General features: G+C 37.7%; 1 protein-coding gene across 9 annotated transcripts in view; it reads right to left on the bottom strand.

Annotated features, from left to right (window-relative positions):
- The window catches only part of ATP9B (ATPase phospholipid transporting 9B (putative)), a 279064-nt gene that overhangs the window by 237008 nt on the left and 23133 nt on the right, over positions 1-18923 (bottom strand). For 7 of the 9 annotated variants that reach the window (XM_058557340.1, XM_058557341.1, XM_058557346.1 and 4 more), the window contains exons 2-3: positions 16114-16287; positions 2403-2553 (exon numbers count right to left, since the gene is read on the bottom strand). In XM_058557340.1, the coding sequence (XP_058413323.1) occupies positions 2403-2553; positions 16114-16287 (325 nt within the window). Of the gene's footprint in view, positions 1-2402; positions 2554-16113; positions 16288-18923 lie in introns of those variants that run through there. The other 2 variants (XM_058557344.1, XM_058557348.1) reach the window with 2 other exon arrangements.

Genomic DNA, 18923 nt, shown 5'->3' with positions numbered 1-18923 from the left:
TCCAGTTTTCCACACTCATCTTCTATAAAGCTTTATATGCACATCAATGCAAATGAGATAGCAAAATCTTCCCAATGTTAATAAGTCAGTAAATACACATAATCAAATGAATACCTTTATAACTCAGAAAATTTTATAATGGAAGAGTCATGTTAACCTTATATTTTTGAAATGGTAAAAAATAAAATATGATAGCCACGTTTTCTGAACGTGGACACCTGGGTAGCTTTACAAAGACTCAGAACAAGCAAAACGTACAAAGGTACGACTTCACAAAAAAAATGCCTAATCTCCTGTAAGTATTTCCTTCCCTCAAAGTATATGAAATGATAAAATATAAAAATATGTAAATTACAGACCAATTTTCAGAAAGACAGCTGCCTATACATTCTTTATAGTCTCTTGATAATTGATCTTCAACAAATTTTCAAATATAAAATAAATATCATTCAATAAAATTTTAAGAATGCAAATTCTGCAACTTTTTTGTTTCAAACAGAATTATCTTTAATGAAGAAAACCCAAGATCTTGTATATTAACAGACTTCTATTTACAAATGCCTCAAATTATTAGATTTAAATCGAAAATCAAAATGGACCAAAACTCATGTTTACAGATGAGCAAACAGCACACTAGAATTACAATGAAACTTGCAACGTGCTAATCAAAATCTCCTGGGATGCCATTTTTTTTATGCAACTTGGAAGGTATGGAAATTTTAACAAGAGTAGAGCAATGGGTTAAGCACTTATTGTTGACTTAAAGAGTCTGGAACCACAGTTTTTATATAATGAAGTTATCTACATCATCATACACTTATGTGTGCGACTGAAAAATCTGTTACATTGATAACACGGTTATATTCATAATCATCTTCAATTGCTGTCTAAAAATGTTTTGAATCATTTTATAAATTAATCTCAGCAGGAGAGAAAGCTCTCTTTTTCCTCAGTGATTTCTTTAAAATCTCAGTTAGCATAAATTATATCTATTAGCAATTCAGAAATTGCCATTTGTGCTAAAAATGGCACAGAATTCCTACTGCGCAATTACTAAATGTTTCTAAAATACTACGTTTTAGATGAAAAGACTAATTTAAGAGACAATCGAAGAAAAAAACTCATTCACACGGTAATAGTTGTACAGACACATCAACAGGTATTTTCAGAATACAGCTAATCTGGGTAGGCTATATGAATTTACTCTGATCAAAGTTAAGCTGCACTGTTGGTTTTAAACCACTATAATCAATACTTTATTGTCTACTGAATGAACTTCATGACCTTTAGGAAAATGTACAATGCTCAGCCAATCCGAGAGTATTTAATAATTTAAATCTAAGGAAAAAAACAGTAGCTTCATTCAATAAAGATGAGAATACTTATCTGACTGAAAGTTTACATTTTATTGTCCTGACAAAATATCAGTCTTTTAATTACGAAGCCATTAGTTTTGTGTGTTTTAATAAGGGAATATATTAGATATCAAGCATTTGTCAATTGTTGGATAGATGAGGACGGGTGGTGGGGGTTAATCAATGCCCAATATAAAGTCAGCATGATTATTTAAATGAAAACATGAAAGATAAAGCAGCCCTCATTTCATATAATCATGAGATTTTCTTGCAAAATAGCATAAGAGCTAATACCTAAAACATGTCAAAAACTTTGATATGGAAATATAATCAGTACCAGCTTTCTTTTGCGTTTACAAAGATAGATAAATTTATTAAAATAGGGAATGATGCGCAAAAAGTAAAAATTATTCAACTATTCTAAACTTGTATAAACTCAGTTTTGTAATTTAAGACAGAAATATCACTAGCAACAAAAAAAGTAATAAAATATTTAAACTTCAGTATTTAAATTAAGCATAATACCTAATTAAAGAAAACTAATGATTTAACAACATAACAAGGCCTGAAATCTATAACGTGAAATGGAAAAGATACCCATAAATGCTCATCAATACTCTGTTGCTGAGTCATGTCTGTGTAAACATTATTTTACTTTCACTGTGAAGTGCCTTCGCAGGCTTTAAACATTACAGTCTACTTTTCCCTCCAAATTCCCAGCCAACCAAAATTTATGACTTATTTTCTAGTAATTTTATTTAGCTTTATTTATTTCTACAATAATATAAATATAATGTTTATTTAGAACTGAAGGCAATAATCAAACTATAAATTCTCTTCAGCTGGACTCTATGATGTAGCCATTAAACACGCGTATGCATTATTTAACAATTATCTAAAACTCGGATGGTTCAAAAGCAAAAGGACACTGATCTGGATTTAACACAATTAAGAAGGAAAAAAAATCTGAAAAAAAAAACAATGAAAACAAAAGGAAGCTAGCAGTCTCTGATATGCAACCCGTTTTCAAGAACTGAATAGTCTTACCCCAGGTATAAAGGTAAACACATTGTATTTTTGATTTTTTATAGAATTCCGGGGATGTTTTTCTTCACACTTTTCAGGACATCCAAGCCACACTGTGCGAGGTTTCAGTTCTCTCTTTCTTTGACAAATATTTATCAGCCAATCACAGCAACTGCATGAAACAAAAGATACATATTGCATATGCTTTTTTAAAAGTTTTTAAATTAATTCTACACATTTAGAGCCAATACCGAGTGTTTCCGTATTTACCAGACACCGGTAACATATCTAATGCTAATCTGTAGGGGTTTTCTTAAAATAGGTCAGTTACACTAATTTAAATTTGACCTGAAAACACTGAAAGAGACTTGTATACGTGTGTAATGACTTCTAGAACCTCAGGGAAATTATCTTCTCTGTTTAAACCCTCTTCCTGGCAAAATAAAACCATTAACATTCTGAAGCAGTCAATTCTTCACATGCTCAGAAAAGGATCGCTGTATGCTACTGCTAATTCTCAATATACCACTCAGCGATTGGATGGTAAAGGTCCTTAGCCATCAAGTAATCCAGGATGTGACCCTATCTCTACTCTGAGGTAGTCACTTTTTTCCTCCCTTAAAAGATGACTTTTCTAGTAGCATTAATATAAATTAAGATAAGGTTCAATTCTGTACTTAGAAAGGATACTAATGTTTAATGGGATATTCTAATGCTGATAAAAGCTTGATATTAATATTTTCATATAGGTATCTTAACTATGCAATAAATATTTTAATTCTAAATCTATACTTGCTCCAGTAGTGTCCAGGTTCCAGGAGCACAAACGATCCCCCTTCCTGGACTGGACATCAAACCACTATTTTTGGGTAGAGAGTCTTAAGTCTCCAGTGGGATAACTTTTCCTAAAATACTTCAGAAAATGATGAAAAGGTATCAAATTCATCTCTATTAAGCATAAAATAATCACGAATTTAAACTTCAGTATTAGCAATTTGGTTTCATTCAAATTTCCAAAATGTAGAGAAAGACTCAGAATAGTTTATTAAGAGAAGTTGTTAAACCTCATCTTCTAAATGTAGTCAAGGCTAGAATAGCAAGCCAACAAGATAAGGCAGAAAGTCTTACCTTCTCTTAACTTTGCTTTGTGACAAAGTAAGCTCAAAAGTTAACATGAAATTCTGCATGACAATAGTCTTAGAAGGTGTGATTATAAAGTGAGGTTGACATATCAAGACTTGAATCTCGAAATCATCGCATGTCTTCCTCCAGGGAGCACCATCCCTTTGCTCCAATCACACTGATGTCATTCTTTAGAATCACTTTACTAGATGCGTTCCTTTAGAAATCACCCATGGTGGCATTCTGCATGCGGGAATATGTAAGTGTACTGAAACTGAAATCAGTGTATCTCTACTGAATATCCACCTAGTTCCTGGCTGTGCTCAGAAAATCTTCAGTCTGGAAGGACAGGAGTTTGCCCTTCAGAAATTCCCTGTCCTCCCGGTGTGGGCATTCGCTGCAGGACTGCCAGCACAACTATCTTGAGGAACTATCCCTCGATGGGGCTGATGAACACCAAGGGCATGGCTAAGCAGGTCAGCACTAAAACTGCCCCCACACCCCCCTCCTACTTCAACTGGAGCAGACAAAGAAAGATCCAACTCCGCAGGAAGAGCAAGTTCCTATCGCTGCCTGCCATCACTTTTTAAAAAATAAATCAGAACAGATACCATCTCCACACACAAAGCAAGCTTTCAAATCCCCAACGGTTATAAATCAGGGTATTATTCAAGTGATTGAAGATTGTCAAAATAAGTATTCCCACCTTTACTGTTTTATGGTGGGGGGAGGGGACTGGATCAAGTAGATTTCAGCAAAATGTTGGTAATATATGACCTTGATTATTCTTTTTTTTTTTTTTTTGCTGAGGAAGACTGGTTCTGAGCTAACATCTACTGCCAATCCTCCTCCTTTTTTTTTTCCCCAAAGCCCCAGTAGATAGTTGTATGTCATAGTTGCACATCCTTCTAGTTGCTGTATGTGGGACGCGGCCTCAGCATGGCCGGACAAGCAGTGCGTCGGTGCGTGCCCGGGATCCGAACCCGAGCCGCCAGTAGCGGAGCGCGCACACCCAACCGCTAAGCCACGGGGCCGGCCCTGATCTTGATTATTCTTAAAAGAAACAAAAATTAAACAAGGCTTCAGATAAAATATGATGAGATTCAAACAACTATTTCTCACCTTCTCGTTGCTTTTATAGCACGACCTGGATCCCCTCACAAGGATTCTTCCCCTCTAGCCCAACCCACCTTACCAGACCCATGCAAAACCGTGCTGTTCAATATCCACCTCCCACTTCACCAGCCCCCTCCCCAGCTGAGCGTTCACAGGTGCTCCTCCCCTAGCTCTTCCCAACAGCAGCTCTCAATCACCACTCTCTTATATAGTTACAACAAGTACCCCAGTGCACAAAAATCCTAGTTATGTTACACAAGTTACGTATACATGTTGTACATGAGAGGAGGGGAGTCTTTCTTAAACTTTAGATTTAATCGCAGTGTCCAACACCACAACTACACTATATAGATGCTAAACTACATTTTACATAAGAGAAAACCGGAGGCCAGAAAGGTAAGTGATCTGAGACGAAACAACTAGTTAATGGCAGAGCTGAACCCAGAGCCTAGATCTCAACCCCCAGGTCCCCACTGCACTCACAACAGTCAGGCCGCCTCTTGCTCATTTCCAGACTGCCTGTCCTTAGCCTAGGACACAGCACAGCAGCCATTCAACAGAGGACGAAAATAAAGGAACAGTTTATGAGGAGGCAACAAGACTCAATGGAAAAAGCATGGACTTTAAAGTCATGATTTTGGAGACAAAATGCATCTGTAAAAGTGCTGACAAGATCAGGGTTAACACACTATGAAGTCCTGGGCACGAAGCACTCAAGGAGCTCTGCTGTCACTCTATCGCCTCCTAGTGTCACATTCAAAACGTCTCCCACCTCACAGCACAAACCCTGGCACGAAAACCGCGTATACCTGTACTGTCCAACAAAGCATCCATTGGCCACATATGGCTATTTTAATTTGAATTAATTAAAATTAAGTGAAATAAGTCCAGTTTCTCAGTCACACTAGCCACATTTCAAGGGCTCAATAGCCACCTTGGCTCGTGGCTGCCACACTGACACCAGAGATCTAGAACATTCCCATCGTCGGGGAGAAAGCTATTGAGCATGGCTGCTATGCACCAAGCACACCGGGGGCAGATACAACAGGTGAGATACAGGCTTTGTACATGCACGTTCTCTTCATCATCTCAAATATGGCAAAAATCCTCCAGGAATGTATTGAGATAGGGATTTTTGTTCTGAAAAACATAATTATCTAATCTGATGGTTTAATGTACAAAAGTCAGACAAATCTAAGATGAAATAGGCAAAATTTAATGTTTGAAAAAATACATACGAAATTTAGGAAATGTGGATTTTACCAAGTATTCTTCTACAGGCAAAAGGCTCCATCAATGCAAAACCACTGTCTGCATGACATGAACACTGTAAACATCAGCTTAGAGTAAAAACCTCAACATCAACACCACCATCAGCAGCAAATGAAACTAACTTCCACTAACTCCCACAGCCTCACACTCTATAAACTCTCAATTAAATTTGTCATGTAGTGTTGTGAGTGGATTCCCACTCCTGGCAGCCCTGTGGACAGCAGAGCAGAACCCTGCCTGGTCTTTCGGCACCATCCTCTCACCTTCCAGAGCTCCACCAGACAGGGCTCCACTGCTCTTCATAGGGTTTTCATGGCCAATTTTTTCAGAAGTGGGTGACCAGGTCCTTCTTCCCAGTCTGTCTACTCTGGAAGCTCTCTGTCCACCATGGGTGACCCTGCCAGTATTTGAAATACTGGTGGCATAGCTTTCAAGGGTTAAAAACATACATATTCACCAGTTTATTAATTTTTTCTCTATAACCCTGTATAGAAAAAAGTGAGACTCCTCAACTTCCAAGATGTAACTAAATTATTTATAACACTTTGCAACTAATAACTATTAACAAATAAAAGTGTTATTATTATTATTTCCTTATGTGAAGACAGAATATGGTAGTGGTTAGGGAGCCACTATCAAATGACATGCTACTTCACAGAATTAAATGAATACACAGGCTTGAGGTGTTAAAGGCCTGTGGCTCCACCAAAAATGCCACTGGATTATGCAGACAGAAAACAGGACCAGAAAGGAAAGACAGGTGACTCTAACACTAAGAGTAAAGGGCGTAAACCCCAAAAATAAAATACTTGTAATCAAGCAAGTACGTGTAAGCCTTATTGAGTTATAGAGCTAAGGGGGAAAATAAAATTATGGACAATTTTTCAGAGTAAAATATACTTGCAAATACTGATAAATGAGAGGGAGAACCAAAGAAAAGTCCTTGGAAGAAAATAACTCGGAGCTTTACCTAATGACATTTCTACGCATGCTAAATATTTTCTAAATTACTGATTATTCAGAAGACGCTTTCCCACTTATATATAAAGTGCCTTACACCATCAAGTTGAATTGAAACTAAATCCAATAGTGTACACATTATACTTTTTCTTAAAACATTTTAGGATTAGTAGCTTTTCACAACTGACTCTATAATCAAAGAAGTACTCTAATATTAAATAAAGCATCTTTATATACCAAGATCTTATCTTCTAAAATTTTAACTGGCCATAATTAAGTAACTCCCCCAATTTAGAGAGCGTCCTTCCAAAGGAAAAAGAAAAAGACAAATATTATATCCAACAGGTCCCCTTGGTTACCAAGCCGAAAGCAACATAGTATTAGATCAGCATTCTCCCATGCTTCTGCACCTCAAATATGCTGCAGATTAATTGCAAGTACCGTTTAGAACCAGGAATAATCCCAGCATTTGATATCCCCCCTTCTTCATATGGAAACGCCATGCAGCAGCTCCACTTTCATAGGGACACAGTGATTTCTGATAATGAGTGAAATGTAAATATCCTGAGATAGACATCCTCGTCACCAGAGAACTACACCTATCCATGTGAATCACAATAGGTCACATGACGGACATTTGCCCGAATGGAGGACACTCAAAGTTTTAGAAGACAGATTACAGAAAAATTCTTTCAGCATGTCAGAGTTGGAATTTTTGCCGAGTAATAAAAATGAGAAAACAGTTCTTAGGCCATTAAACCCTATTCAGTCCCTGAAGTTAAGAAGAAGAATTTTAAAATAAGCATTACTACTCACAGAATCTACAAATAGAAATACACTGAAATATTTACAAATCATTAATATTATTTGCTATCTACCTTTACTGTAATATTCACCAACATTTTCCTCCTACAATTAAACTAAGTAATTTTATGTATCTTCTACTCTTTGATCTATCATCTAATAATGTTAGTAACATCAAATTTTATAATGCCTGGTATTTAGGAACTAAAAAGGTAACAAATATTCAAAACTGAAAATTTATAAGAAATAAAATGACCAATCTAAATTGTTAAACGTACAATCTGTTCCGTAAGATACAGTTTTTAACCTCCATAACAATTTCTTAATATAGCAGATGCTAGTGAATAAGAAGAGTGTGACAATATCTCAGGTCATTTCTCATCCTACACGGCAGGAGGACATGCATTAGGGAGTGCCATACAGACTGATCAAAGCCTGCCACCATGGTTCAGTTAGCTTTTTCCACATGATCACAATTTATTATGATAAAGACTTTACATACATATCTAATATATTTTATTGAGCTGTTTTAATGTCCCTAAAACATAGGTGTGTTTTTGCTGCTAACATCTACATTTTCAAATATATTGTTAATATTTTCCTTAAAAAAAGGAATATATTGGGGTTGGCCCGGTTGCATAGTGGTTAAGTTCGCGCCCTCCGCTTTGGCGGCTCGGGGTTTGTGGGTTCGGATTCCGGGCACAGACCTATGCACCGCTTACCAGACCATGCTGTAGCAGGTGTCCCACATATAAAGTAGAGGAAGATGGGCATGGATGTTAGCCGAAGGCCAATGTTTCTCAGCAAAAAGAGAAAGATTGGCAACAGATGTTAGCTCAGGGCTAATCTTCCTCACCAAAAAAAAAAGGAAGATATTACAAATGAAATCCAAAATTTGGCTATGTTCCATTTGGTAAAAACAAAATCCTGTAAAAGATCAAAAATAATTAATTCAACAATGTAGTCAGCACTATGAAGAGACTGATAACATTAAAAGTCCATAATTCTTTGGTATAGATAAACAGCACTTCCAAAACATGCAACACCCTTTTTAAAGTCCACACCATTAACACAAAACTATCTGCATTCTTATAGTTTTATGCTCATCAGTGCCCACTTCCTCAGTGTTTCCAGCAACTCTGACAGGCTCCTCTGCTATTCAGTGATCCTCCATCACACTCAACACAGACTCTCGGCCTTCTCAATTCCAGTGATTTTCATGTCGAGTTCCCTTTAGGATGGTGAGAACCGGCATTTATCCACTTAAAGACCACAAATCAGGATCTATCTTAGTTGGAACACACCTCCTTGTCCCAGCACCCTTCCCAGTCCACGGAGCAAAGAGCAAGGGCTTTGGTTTGTCAAATCAGACCCTGATTCAATTTCTGGCTTGGCCCTTAACTATCACGAGAGGACTCTTCCAGTTCTTGGCTGTAGACAGTGGTGAGAACGCCCACTTCTTTAAGAAGGTGCATGCCATGGAGGAAGAGCACCACTGGGTACCGGCCCCACACCTTCCTCCACCCCACACTAATGGAGAACACACACCTCACAACTGCACGCCACAGCCATCCAACTACAACAGAGGTACCACCCAAAACTATCTGCTACAGCTGTCTCCTCAATTCACAACACTGGCCACCATCCCCAGCATGACTCCCCACCCCCACACTTCCACAGCTGACTCTGTGACGGCTCAGGCTCTCTCGCTGATGGACAAACAGTACAAAATTATGCTGGGTTCAATACAAATGCATGACTATTGATTTTCCTTTGTTGATTATTGATGATCTCTACCAAAGCATGACCAATTTTCCTATTTTTTCAGTCCTCCTCTGTGTCCCAGTCACCTCCTCACTCAGATGATCCCATGTCCCAAGTAAGGAGAAGATAAAAGTTATCTTCTCCACCACTATTTCACTCTTCCTCCCCTATATTCCTCCTGTCTAACAGGATGGATATTAGTCTTCTTTTCCTTTATTCTTCACAGACCTATACCACATGTCTATATTCATTTTTAGGAACATCATCCTTCCATGTGGTTCCCACTATCACGATCCTGCTTCTGGATCTGACGCAATTGTTTGTATTAGACCAACCCCATACAAGGTAGATTTTAAAAAAGAAAACTATGAATAGTTTTAGATGAGCAATCTCTTAAAAAAAAAACCATAGTTCACATCATACTTAATGTTGAAATACTGAAAGCTCTCTAAGATTAGGAACGAGGCAACGATGTCCACTCTCACCACTGCAGTTCCACACAGCAGTGCGCATTCCAGCCAGTCCCCAAGCAAAAACAGAAAAGGCATACAGACCACAAAGGAAGAAACAAAACTGTCCCTATCTGCAGATGACATGATTGTCTACGTAGAAAATTCCAAGGTATCTACAAAAACACTCTTAGCACTAATACGTGAGCTCAGCAAGGTTGTAGGATAAAACATAATCATACAAATATGAACTATAGTTCTATACACTAGCAATGAATATGTGGAAAAAAAAATTTTAAATACCATACCAATCACTAAAACAAACAAAAATAAAACTTAGGGATAAATCTAACATGTACAGGACTTGCATGATGAAAACCACAAAATGCTCATGAAAAAGATCAAAGTGTATCTAAATAAATGGAGAGAAATACCATGTTAATGATCTAGAAGATTCAGCACAGTAAAGATGTCAATTCTCCCCAATTAACATACAAGTTAAACACAATTTCTATCAAAATCCCAGAAAGGATTTTGTAGATATGGACAAGATTATTCTAAAATTTTTATGGAAAGACAAAGAAACTAGAACAGCTAAGAGAATTCTGAAAAAGAAGAGATAAACAAGAGGAATCAATCTATCCCATTTCGAGACCTAGAGAGAGAGAGTACTCCAGACTGAGCCACACTAGCAGAGCATAGACACACGGACCATACGGAAAACAGGAGAGACCCCAAGAGCCCCACTCGTATAGCCAAGTGATTGCTGACACAGGTACACAAGCAATCCAACAAGGAAGGACGGTCTTTTCAACAAATGGTGCTGGAGCAGAAAAATGAACCTCAACCTAAACCTCCCACCTTACACAAAAATTAACTCCAAAGAGGTCCTAATGTAAAACTATAAAACTTTTAGAAGAAAACCTTCAAGACACAGGGCTTGATGAAACGTTTAGACATGACACCAAAAGCACAATCCACAAAAGAAAAAAAAAGCAATTAATCAGACTTCATCAAAATTAAAAACTTTGGATCTACGAAAAACTCTTTCAGAAGATGAAAAGACAAATGACACACTGAAAGAAAATACTTGCAAATTCCCTATCTGACAGAACTCATGGGTAAAATATATAAAGAACTCTCAAGACTCAACATAAAAAAAAATCAAATCAGAAAACGAAATAGACTTGAAGAGACATTTACTGAAGAAGATATACAAATGGCAAATAAGATGTTCAACCTCACTAGTCATTTGGAAAATGCAAATTAAGACCACACTGAGCCATAACTACACACATATAACGCTAAAACGAAAAATAGTTACAACAACAAATGTTGGCAAAGATGAGGAGATACTGGATCTCTCACACACTGCTGGTGGGAATATAAAATGGTACAGCCACTCTGGGAAACAGTTTGGCAGTTTCTTAAAAAACTAAATATGTACTTGTCATACGACCCAGCAATCATACTCCTGGGCATTTATCCCAGAGAAATAAAAACTTATGTCCACACAAAAAAAACCTGATTGTTCATAGCAGCTTTATTCATAATATCCAAACACTTGAAACAATCTAAACATCCTGCAGCAGGGAATGATTAAATAAACATTCATCCATATCATGGAATACCAGGCAGCAATAAAAAGGAACAAACTATTGATACACACAACAACCTGAATGGATCTCAAGGGCATTATGTTGATTGAAATAGGCCAATCTCAAAAAGTCACATATTGAATGGTTTCAGTTATTTAACATTCTCAAAATTAAAATTATAGGGATAGAGAACTGATTACTGGTTGCCAGGGTTAGGGACTGCGGGAGGGGAGAGAATGTGACTACAAAAGGCAGCACAAAGAAGATCTTTGTGGTGATGAAACGGTTCTGTACCTTGACTGCAGTGGTAGTTACACAAATCTACACATGTGATAAAATGACAGTGAACTATATACACTTTCCATCAACGTCAACTTTCTGGTTTGATATTATACTACACTTATTTAAGATATAACCATCAGGAGGAAACTGGGTGAAGGACACATGGGACTTCTCTGTACTATTTTTGCAATTTCCTGTGAATCTGTAATTATTTCAAAATAAAAGTTTTTTAATAAATAAAGAAAAGTAAAAGAATGAAAATGATATACCATGCAAACACTAATACAAGAAAGTGGATATCATTTTATTGAAGTTAGACATCATAAGCCTTCATAGAAGAAATATTAGAGATAAAGAGGAAGTTAATGATCCTAAACTTGCATCATTTAATAACATACTCTAAAAATACATAAAGCCAAAACTGACAAAATTTAAAGTAGACACATCCACAATGACATTTAGAGATTAACACAAGTCTCTCAGTAACTGATAAAATAAACAAGCAAACTCTGAATATGGATACAGAAGATTTGAACTAGACAATTAACAAATATGACCCAAGGACATATAGAGCAACACATTCAACAACCGAAAAAGTACAAATTATTTTCAAATATACACAGAAAATTTACTAACGTTGTCCATACGATGAATCATAAAGCAAGTCTCAACACATTACAAACGCTGGAATAAAAAAAATTATAAGTGTGTTCTCTGGCCACAGTGGAATTAAAAGTCAATTACAAAAAGATAACTAGGAAAATTCCCAACTGTTTGGAAATTAAGCAGCATAGTTCTAAATTGAACATGGACTAAAGTAAAAAAGGCAATGGAAATTACAAAATATCTTAAACTGAATGATAACGAAAATACCATGCGTCGAAACTTAAATACACGTATTTTTAAAAAGGAAAAAAGTACAATACTGGCGATCTAACAATTCATCTTAGGAAGCTAGAAAAAGAACAGCAAATTAAACTCAAAGAAAGCATGAGAGGAAATAAAGGGAAGACCAGAAATCAAGGAAATCGTAAGCAAACACCCTGAGAAGGACAAAGCATCACTCACACAGTGTTCCACAGAGAATGCTTAACCTGAATCTGACAGTGAGGAAACAGCAGACAAACCAAAACTTGAAACATTCTATAAAACATCTGTTCTGTAGTCCTCAAAAACGTCAATGGAATGAAAGACAAAGAAACGCTAAGAAAGACTCCGGGTTAAAGACGACTAAACAGGCATGCCACTTCAACATCACATCTGACTCAGGACCACATCCGTAATGGAGAAAAAGTGTGCTACAAAGTGCATCTTTAGGACAATAGACAAAACTGGAATATAGACTTAAAGCAGATGTAAAATATTGTACCAATGTTAAATGTCCTGAATTTGGCAACTGCATTCATGGTTATGTAAGAAGATATCCTTTTCCTAAGAAATACACACTGAAGTAGTAAGACGTAAAGAAGAATGAAGTAAGCAACCCAGTCTGTAATGACTCAGAAAATAATACTTAGATATAAGGAGAATGATAAAATAAGTGGCAAAATGTTAAAAATTAGTGAATCTGGATAAAGGGCATATAGGAATTCTCTGCACTTTTCTTTCAACTTTTCTGTAAGCTTGAATCTATTTCAAGATAAAAGTGAATTTATTTCAAGTTTGAATTTATTTCAAGATAAAGGTTTAAAATTTCAGAAGAGAAGACAACACCAAAAGTTTGCCTCTTTGAAAAAATAAAACTGATGGGGCTGGCCCAGTGGCGTAGTGGTTAAGTTGGCATGCTCTGCTTCAGCGGCAGCCCGGGGTTCGCAGGTTCAGATCCCGGGCGTGCACCGATGCACCACTTGCCAAGCCATGTTGTGGTGGAGTCCCAGATAAAAAAGTGGAGGAAGATGGGCACAGATGTTAGCCCAGAGCCAATCTTCCTCAGCAAAAAAAAGAGGACTGGCAATAGACGTCACCTCAGGGCTAATCTTCCTCCCCCCCAAAAAAAAGGAAAAAAGAAAACTGATGATCTCCTATCAAGATTAATGTAGAAAAAGGAAAGAGACACAAATTATTGATACCAGGAATAATAAAAGGGGACATTCCTACGAGCCTCATCACAGCACTGATTTATAAGAAATAACCAAAATATACTTCTGATACATATGTGGTCTTCATCCACAGTTCCTAACTCACAGCTCCCAAAAACCCTTAGAATTTCCTAAGTGTTGAGAGTAACAAAGGTGTCTTTTGTTATGTAAATAAGGTGACTTTTGGACCGCCCCCACCCAAGAGTGGAGGGTGGCTGCCAGCAGAACCAGCCCTGTGATCAGAGGGCTGGAACTTTCAGTTCCTCCCCCTGACCTCCAGGGAAAGGAAGGGGGCTTGAGGTTAAATCAAGGGCCAGTGACTCAGTCAATCCTGACTAGGTAATGAAGCCTCCATAAACACCCGAAAGGACAGCTCATCGGCCCCTTTCAGAGATCTTCCCTGTTGGGCAACCAGAACGCTTCCATGTGCTGCCGAGCTCGGCCCCAAGCTCCACAAGGACTGAAGCTCCTTTGTTTGGGATCTCGCCCTATATATCTCTTTATCTGGCTGTTGTTTAGTATCCTTTCATATCCTTTGTAATAAATTGGTAATCTAGTGAGTAAACGGGTTTTCTTGAGGTCTGTGAGCTGTTCTAGCAAATTAATCGAACCTGAGGAGGGGGTCGTGGGAACCTCTGAGTTATAGCGAGTCGGTGAGAAGTACAGGTAACAACCTGTACTTGGGATTGGCATCCTGAGTTGGAGGAGGCTGTTGGAATCTCCGGTTTGTAGCCGGTTAGTTGGACGCAGAGACAACCTGAGCTTATGACTGGCGTCTGAAGTGGAGGGCAATCTTGGGGGAGCCCTTTACCTGTGGGATCTGACTCTATCAGAGATGGAGGGAGACAGCGTCAGAATCGAGCTGAATTCTCGGAAACCCAGCTGGTGTTCGAGAACTGCTTGTTGGTGTGGGGAAGCCGCCACACACACGCCAGAATTGGGTCCAGGAAGCCTTTGCACATACCTTAGCTAGATTACAAGAATTTAAATATAAATTTGAAAAGAAATCCCTTGAAAAGCACAAAGCATCACAACTGACACAAGAAAACCAAAACCAAAAAAATCTGCATAGTCCTATATCTGTTAAAGAAATTAATTCTAGAATTAAATATATACCCACAAAGAACACTCCAGGAATACTGGCTATTTAACCTAGAAAATGTTTTTTAAAAAGCTATAGACACTTATTAAATTAGTCTCACAAGTCTGTGACTTCTAAAACATAGTTTAGCCATGAAATTCCTTCTTCATATGAAAGCTTACAATATATAAGAAAGATAAAAATAGAGATTACTTTAATTGGAAGCTGAAAGGGGGTATAAACCCAAATCCTGGCTCAGCCTCACCTCCTGATTCCATATTGCCAATCTCTGAGGGACTCCTCAGAATCCCTGGAAGTCCACAGAACACTGTTATGAATACCACCTCAAATTAGTTATAAACACATCTTTTTGCAAACTTCTAAAGGGATAATGAGAAGAATGACAAACAAGATATTTTTCTACAATTATTTAAGTTCCTTTTATGAACAAAGGGATGTTAAGTTCATGATCCTAACAAGGGAACTGACTACAAACCTTGAACAGCAGAAAGACTGCAAAAAGCTATTATTCGATATACTCCACTCAAGTCATGACGGCTTCAGCCAGCTGTAATCTTGTCTTGCCTCTCCCTAGGGTTGGCCATACAGTCAGTGGCAAAGTGACCTAGATACAATGTGCTTTCACATACCAGACTCTGAAGTCAAAGGTGAACAGATCTGATACCTATCACACAGCATCAGTTTATCTCAACCACCAGCAAACTTGTTTAAAATATAAAGAGCTCTTATCTTCCTATCTTTCTGGTTAAATTAACAGAAGAATCTCATTCCAAGTCAAAGCATTAAAGTGGAATAATAATCTAGAGTGTTATTAAATTGGATTTTATAGGTCTATATCTACCTTTTTGGATGAGAGTATAATTATAGATGGAAGAGAAAGAAACAGTTTATAAATGTGGATACAATAAACAGAATTAATTCTACCATGCATTAGTTACAAAATCACTCATTTTTTCCCTGTTTTAAACATTAAAATGTCTCATAAAAAAGTGAATTTGGCTTTACATCCCTTTCAGATTAGCACTGTTTGGTACTTACTAATGTTATTAATACTCTCCACGATGTCATTTAGAGAGTATCTTCTTTAATTTTATATAAAAATAAATATGTTAAAAGCTAAGCTTATAAATAACTTAACTCTGTAACCTCAGCGCACAGGAAATCAGGCAGCAATGGGTAACCAACCTGGTACAGAGGAACTTCCATCCTCCACAGACAAACCACTCTAGTCCTCTTCTTCTTTGCGAGGTCCTAGCTCGTGGTAACGTGTGGTAATCACTTTCGTCATTCTCAAAGCCTTCTTCAGACATCATCAGTGGCATTTCATCCAAATGGACAGACTCATCTTCCAGCTGGTACCTGGTTAAAGGTGAGAAGAGTGCTGAGGCAGGCTAACCCATCTTCCATCACAGGATAAGGGTTTCATTTTCAAGAGCTGGTCCAATTCTACCAATCACACTTTTCTTTCTTCCTCAAACGAAGCTGTCTTCAGCAGGGGCAAACCATTATAAATAACTCTGCACAGGGATGCTACTTTCCTTTGTAGAAAACATACTTAACCAAAGGAAGCAGGAAAGGAAAAGGCTGCCCAAAGAAGCCAACGTTACCATGCTGTGAGTGAACCCTCCAAGCAGCCTTCCATATGCAGTCAGCTCAACCACACCACCCACTCACTGGGTTCAATTCAGGAATATAAAAAAAAAATCAATCATCTGAGGGGCCAGACCTGTAGAGCAGTGGTTAAGTTTGGCACGTTCCACTTCAGTGGCCCGGGTTCACGGGTTCACAGACCTACACTACTCGTCAACCACACTGCAGCAGTGACCCACATATAAAGCAGAAGACTGGCACAGAGGTTGGCTCAGGGCTAATCTTCCTCAAAAAAAAAAAAAAATCAATCAATCATCTGAAACATTACTATTAGCAAAAAATGTATATACCTCTAGGTCCTATCTAAACATTCTATGTTACAGACTGATGGGAGGTAAAATTTAACCAACTTCACATTCATCAACCAAAGTTGTAGAAGTGACTTTGACCTATGTAGGTGTCTTATGTTGACAGATGGGAACATGGTCCCTTGGTTTGTTGTCAGAGTTGATATACATAGAAGGATGCTATGTTCTGCTTATTCTCTGTCTCTGTTATTCCCCTTACTAAAAGTTTCTATTCAATGAAATAATCTCCTCCACGACCAGTATCCCTTTTAGAGTTCAACAATCCTCTTCTGATTCCATGAAACAGGCAGCCTACCATCAAATGTCCATTTATCTTTCCTCAATCATGAACATATATATCTTTAAAAAATAAAAACTTCCCTTTTTGAGAACCAACAATTTGTCAGAAACTATAATGGAGATTCAACAAATGCTATCTTATTTAATTTTATGGCAAGCCTTCATGTAGGAATTACCTCAATTTAAAAAATAAGAGAGCAGACTTTTGGGTTCCTATGGGATAACGGCTGTCACTTAAATTGAAATTTCTCCTCACATCCTCTAAAATCCACACAGAAGACAAATAAAACCAACCAAAACCTACAACTACAACATTCATAAGGGACAGACAATACTACAATCTACTTAAAGAAGGCAGCAAACCCGAAACAGGATAAAGTTAGAGCAAACCACACAAAGCACATAGTAATCAAACTACTGAAAGCACAGATGAAGAAAAAATTCCTGAAAGCAGTCAGAGAAAAACACTCATTATATATTGAAGCACATCGATTCAAATGCCCCATGGAGAGAAACGGAGGTGAGAGAACAGGAACTCCATGTTTAAGCGCTGAAAGATAACAACTTTCAACCCAGAATTCTATATCCAGCAAAAATATCCTTCAGGAACGAAGGCAAAACAAAGACATTCTCAGATGAAGGATAAAACCAGGAGCATTTGCCACCATCAGACCTACTATAAAAGAATGTTAAAGAGGGTCGGCCCTGCGGCTTAGCAGTTAAGTGTGCGCGCTCCGCTGCTGGCGGCCCGGGTTCGGATCCCAGGCGCGCACCAACACACCGCTTCTCCAGCCATGCTGAGGCCGTGTCCCACATACAGCAACTAGAAGGATGTGCAACTATGACATACAACTATCTACTGGGGCTTTGGAGGAAAAGAAAGGAAAGGAAGGAAGGGAAGGAAGAAAGGAAGAAAGGAAGAAAGGGAAGAAAGGAAGAAAGAAAAGAAAGAAAGAAAGAAAATGTTAAAAAAATAAAAAAATAAATAAAAGAATGTTAAAGAAAGTTTCGGGATGAAGAAAAATGATACCAGGAGGAAACTTGGAATTTCAGGAATGAAAAAAGAGCAATATAAAGTTCTTTAAAACATGTATGACTATTGAAAAGTAAAAGTTATAACATTGGTGAGGCTTTCAGTGTAAACAGTATAAAATGTCATATGTGAATACATATGACAGCCATACCATAAGGAGGAGTAGACAGTTTCATAGTTTACTTTAAGTGTAAAATATTAACTTAGTGAAAAGTTAGCTACATATACGCAATCCTCAGAGTGCAGCTTCTCAACAGTGGTACTATGAACATCCTGGGCCACATAATTCTTTGGTATGGGGGACTGTCCTGTGCATTTTAGAAATGTTCAACAGCATTGCAGCCTCTACACATTAGACACCAGTAGCAGCATCCCCTACCCCAGCTGCAACAATCAAAAATGTCTCCAGACATTGCCAAATATCACCTGGTGGACAAAAACCACTATCTACAAAAAAAAAAAAAAAATACTTTAAATATAACGGCATACCATGTTAAAAGATTAGAAGTAAAAGGATGGAAAAAGAGATATGATGCAAACACTATTTCAAAGGAAGCTAAGTAGCTACTGTAATATAAGTAAGACAAAGAAGACATCAAAAAAAGGGAAGAATTGCCTAGGATAAGAAAGGACATTATAGGGCCAGCCCCGTGGCTTAGCGGTTAAGTGTGCACGCTCCGCTACTGGCAGCCCGCCTTGGGATCCCAGGCGCGCACCGACGCACC

Source organism: Diceros bicornis, chromosome 16, assembly GCF_020826845.1.
Source record: "Diceros bicornis minor isolate mBicDic1 chromosome 16, mDicBic1.mat.cur, whole genome shotgun sequence".
NCBI classification, from domain to species: Eukaryota; Metazoa; Chordata; class Mammalia; order Perissodactyla; family Rhinocerotidae; genus Diceros; species Diceros bicornis.
The sequence above is the reverse complement of the archived record's forward strand: the minus strand, read 5'-3'. Positions and strand labels throughout refer to the sequence as shown.